The 5,002-nt window shown below is 38.0% G+C and overlaps 1 protein-coding gene and 1 pseudogene across 1 annotated transcript in view; one reads left to right on the top strand and one right to left on the bottom strand.

Annotated features, from left to right (window-relative positions):
* The window catches only part of NUP133 (nucleoporin 133kDa), a 112,479-nt gene that overhangs the window by 89,477 nt on the left and 18,000 nt on the right, over nt 1–5,002 (top strand). The window contains exon 20 of the mRNA XM_006902066.1: nt 4,599–4,757. Within this exon, the coding sequence (XP_006902128.1) occupies nt 4,599–4,757 (159 nt within the window). The remainder of the gene's footprint in view (nt 1–4,598; nt 4,758–5,002) is intronic.
* On the bottom strand, nt 896–2,808 carry LOC102849340 (annotated as a pseudogene).

The raw sequence follows: 5,002 nt of genomic DNA, 5'->3' as shown, positions 1-5,002 counted from the left end.
GAGGGGCAGCGCAGGAGGGGAAGACCCTCTATGAGATGGATTGATTCGGTGACTGGGGTAATCGGGATGGGTGTGTCGGAGGCAGTGCGGTTGGCGCAGGATAGGGCAGGGTTTAGAGCTGTTGTGCATAGGGTCGCTATGAGTCGGAAACGACTCGATGGCACATAACAACAACAACAATTATAAAAATGACATTGTATGTATAAACGCCTATAAACATAAAAGAAAAATCACCTGTAATTCTACTACTCAGAGAAAAAGCAACTTTAACCTTTGGTTTATCTTCATTCAGTCTGTTTTACATGTTTATATTATAGCCATTTGGCCATATGATTAAATAATATACAACTGCATTTTTCATTTTTGTTGATTGGGGAGACCATTTTATTTTATCAGCATCAGATTATTGAATGATATCTTTTATACTATAGTGAAAGTAAATGCTTTTACACAAGCCATGATTTTTTAAATAAAAAATTTTTCCATTTTTTCTTTGTTTCTCTTCTCCTTTAGAACATTATTTTTTTGCATACTAAGTAGTTATTTTAAAGTCCTTTTGTGCTAATCCACAAATAGGATTATTGTCAAGCCTTCTACTTTTATCCACTTTTTACTTTTTTTTTTTCACATAAGGAAGCATTTATTGGAGGTTTAACATGAAATCATACAAATAAAATTTGTATAAGCACAAATCCACATCTAGTCAAAACACAGATAGCAAAGGACAAAGTAAAAACAAAACTAATTGGCAGCTATGTACAGTTGGACACAATTGTGTCTTGTTCACTAGGAAGTCTTTTACAAAATAATCATCTGAGATCAACAGATCTATCTTCAGCGTTGTCCTTCATGATGGGTTACTTTAGCATCTCCTATTTTTTGTCAGTGACCTTCTTTAGTATGGCTGGTAATTGTTTTGGTGATTGCCACCTCCTCGAGATGCCTTGCCATATGTGCTCTGTTGACCACTGTAGTCTGCATATCCCTGCCCATATCCATAGTTCCCATAGTTATACCCAGTATAATCATACCTGCCATAGCCACTATAGTTTTGATTGCCACCATAGGCACTATTGTAATTTCCATATCCTTGATCATAATAGTTATTAAACCCTTGGTTCCAGTTTTGGCCCTGACCTCGTCCATGACCCCTACTACCTCACCCACCAGCTGCAGCACCTCTTCCTCCTTTCTATTGTTGCTGCTGCTGTCTGTATACCTCTTTGGGTTGTACAACTTTGATTTCACACTTCCCAGAACCAATTTGATGATATCTACTTTCTAACAATTTCTTTACTGGCTCTTCATCTGTATATGTGATAAAACAAAATCCTCTTCTTTCATTGGTTTTTGTATCCATGGGAAGTTCAAGATTTTCAATCTCTCCAAAAGCGCCGAAATATTCTTTAATTTGTTCTTCAGAAGTATCTGGGCTCAGTCCACCTACAAAAACCTTTTTGGGGGGTTCCTTCCCTTTTAAAGCTTTAGCTCTTTTGGGGTCTATCAACTTGCCATCCAGTTTGTGTTCTTTCAGTTCCAAAACCTTATCAACACTAGCAGCATCTTTGAAAAGTACAAATCCAAACCCTCTTGACCGTCCAGTGACTGGATCTGTTTTAATCGTGCAGTCTACCACCTCTCCAAACCGAGACAAATACTCAGATTAGGGCTCCTATTAATCTCAGTTTGTTGTTTGTCCAGAATTCTACTGCTGAGCACATGGGAGTTAGTCTCAGCACTGTTACTCTCATTTTCTGTATTAGAGGAGATGATTTACAGATGTCCTGTCCAAAATGGCAACATCCCAACAATGAAGTTGGTGTGACAAAGGAACTGAATTTTTACTTTTAGTCTTGTAAATTTGAATAGCTGCCAGTTTGGATATACAGAGCATTTCCATTGTCCTACAAAGTGATAAAACTGTCAGTGATCTTTAGAAAAACATTCCTTCTGAATCTGAATTTACTCATTTATCAAGTTAGGTGATTTATTAGGTAATCTTTGAGGACTTTTCTTAGTTAAATCCTGTAATGCAGGAAGTTAATGTTTATAATAAAATCTATCCCAACACCTTGTATCAGAAGTACATCCTTAAAACCACATTGCTAAGAAATTAGAAGTGAGACATAAACAGAGATTTGTACACCAGTGTTCCTAGTAGTGCTGTTCACCATCTCAAGAACATGGAAACAGCTCAAATATTCAACCACAACCAAATGGATTGAGAAATTGAAATAATATGCAGCACTCAGAAGCCCTCAAAAAGCCCTGTATAACTTGGGAGAGGCTGGATGGCCTTATGCTGAGTGAACTAACTCAGTCTCATAAGGACAAATACTGCATATAACCATTATTATAAAAATAGAAGGATAACTAGTAAAACATGTATGGGAACTCAAGGCAGGGAGGGCTGAAGAAGCGCAGGGGCAAAACCACAGGGTTACATAGTTTGGTTGGTGGAAGGGTGGGGAGAAATGGGAAGGATCTGGTGGGGACGTAAAAAGACAGGGTCATGATGGGCAATGTCTGATGGTGATTAATTTTATAAAACATGGGGGAGAAAAGAAAACCCATAATGCATGAAAATGATTGTATGAAGCACAATGTGAATGAAGAATAGTGTGAAACATAATGTATAAGAAAATTGTATGCAAACCAATTAAAAAAATATACAGTAACTAGTAATTAGTAGAAAAAAAAATCCAAACAAACCACACTGCTGGAAGAGGGATGCGTGTAGCCCTGCCCACCCCCTGCCCCAGCTAGTGTGACCCCCACCTCCATTGCTGTGCTGCTCCCATTTACCATGATGGCCCAGTGGGGCTGCTGAACTGGGTGAGCAGCGTGTGGATGTTGACATGAATGAAGATGATATGCATCTGTACCACAATGGCCCTGCAGAGACACAAGGCCTAGTGGGCAGTGTATAGACACTGAGGTGAATGAGGAGGACACACATCTGTGCTGGAAAAGGTGAGCAATGACAGGTTCCACAGCCACATGATGCAGGTGGTCCAGGTGATGTCGCTCACACAAATTATGTGGGGTGAACGACTCAGCCATGGAGGTGGGATGGGCCTCTGCTCTTCCATATACATAAGATGGTTCCATCTCCAAGTGCATAGAGGTCTGCACAGATGCAGCACTGCCCTTCTGTCCACCTTTCCCTCCCATGTGGGCTATTTTGGCCCTCAGATGATGATCCTCCCTGACCATAGCTCCACACAGTGAGAAAATGAAGTCTTCCTGTGGTATTTTTTAAAATAATCTTTATTGGTTTTCTTGTAATAATTGATTTGGATTATGTTTAATTCATATACATTGTGTTTTCTATAATCTTTCATTTACATTGTTTTACACATTCATATACACTCTATTTTATTTCTTTTTTAAATTGGTTTGCTTATAAAGTTTATATACATTGTGTTTCCCACTAACCTTCATTCACCTTGTGTTTCATAGAATCGTTCTCATACATTATTTTTATAAAATCAATCATCATTGGCCCTTGCTCATCATTACCCTGCCTTTTCACTCAGATCCTTCCCTTTTACTTCCCTATCCCCTCCACCCACCAAACTGCAGTCCTGTGGTTTCACCTCTACCCGTCCTCACCCGTCTGCTTTCCCCTCACTCCTTATGTTTCTGTACATGTTTTACTAGTTATCTTTCTGTTTTATAATAGTGGTCTTATTCAGTATTTGTCCTTATGAGACTGCAGTCTCTCCCAAGTTATGTAGTATTTTTCAAAATCGTTGCTCCTGAGCGCTGCATGGTGGTGCCTTGTGTATGTACCACAATTTTTCAATCTGTTTGGTTGTGGTTAGATATTTGGCCTGTTCCCATGTTCTTGCAGTGGTGAATAATGCTGCTATGAACCTTAGCGTACAAATCTCCAGTTGTGTCTCAGTTATCATTTCCTTGGAGTATATTCCTAGGAGTGAAATGTCTGGGTCATATGGAGTTTCTATGTTTAACTTTATGAGGAAATGCCAAACTGCCTTCCAGAGTGATCATACCATTTTACAGTCCCACCAACAGTGTATGAAAGTTCCACCTCTCCACATGTTTTCCAATATTTATTGCTTGCTAGCCTACTAAACTTTGCCACTACTACTAGGGCGAGGTGGTTTCTTGTTCTGGTTTTGATTTGTGTCTCTCCTATTGCCAGTGATTTTGAGCATTTCTTTATGTGTCTGTTGGTCACCTGTATGTCCTCCTCTGTGAAAAGTCTTTCCATATCTTTTTGCTCATTTTGTAATTGGGTTATCAGTCTTTTTCTTCTGGGGACCCTATAGGATTCTGTGAACTTTTCTTATGAGTCCCTTGTCCTAAGTGATATTGCCAAATGTTTGTTCCCAGTTGGTAGGCTTTTTTTTTTCACCCTGTTGGAAAAAGTTTTTGATGAGCAAAGAAATTTCTTTAGAAAGTTTCCTGGTGTTTTTGGAACTATTCCTTTGTTTGCATAGCTTTTCAGATGTGCCCAAACCATGACACACCTCTTCTCTTATTCTATTCCACAAAAAATAGTATGAACTTTAAGAAACAAACAACTATATTACTTAATATTAATAGATTCTTGCCTCTGTAATTTGTAGAATTTTTCAGACTTTGTCTTCCGTTGGTATTTGGAGAAAGGAAAGCGAGGCAAACTATTATCTCAGCCCATTTCTCAGCACGGACAGTTGGCAAACTTTTTGCAAGCTCATGAACATCTCAGCTGGTTACATGAAATTAATAGCCAGGAATTAGAAAAGGTAAAAGAACGATTGTATTATTTGGAGCAGATTGAGGCAATTTTTAATTTTATTTAATTAGTTTTTCATTGCTATGCTACTACTATGGATGATATTAAAAGTGTACCTCTTATTTTTTCATAATTTTATAATTTGCATAAGCAGTCTTTATTTCTGATAGTATTGTCATTATTTCTCATCTCTATTATTTTAAAGTCTATTCTAATAAAGGCTACTATTAAAGTATAATTTTAAAATTAGTATTT

Source organism: Elephantulus edwardii, unplaced genomic scaffold, assembly GCF_000299155.1.
Source record: "Elephantulus edwardii isolate Elephantulus edwardi_28Jun2011 unplaced genomic scaffold, EleEdw1.0 scaffold00363, whole genome shotgun sequence".
Lineage (NCBI taxonomy): Eukaryota > Metazoa > Chordata > Mammalia > Macroscelidea > Macroscelididae > Elephantulus > Elephantulus edwardii.
Note: the sequence above shows the minus strand (reverse complement) of the source record. Positions and strands in the feature narration are given on the sequence as shown.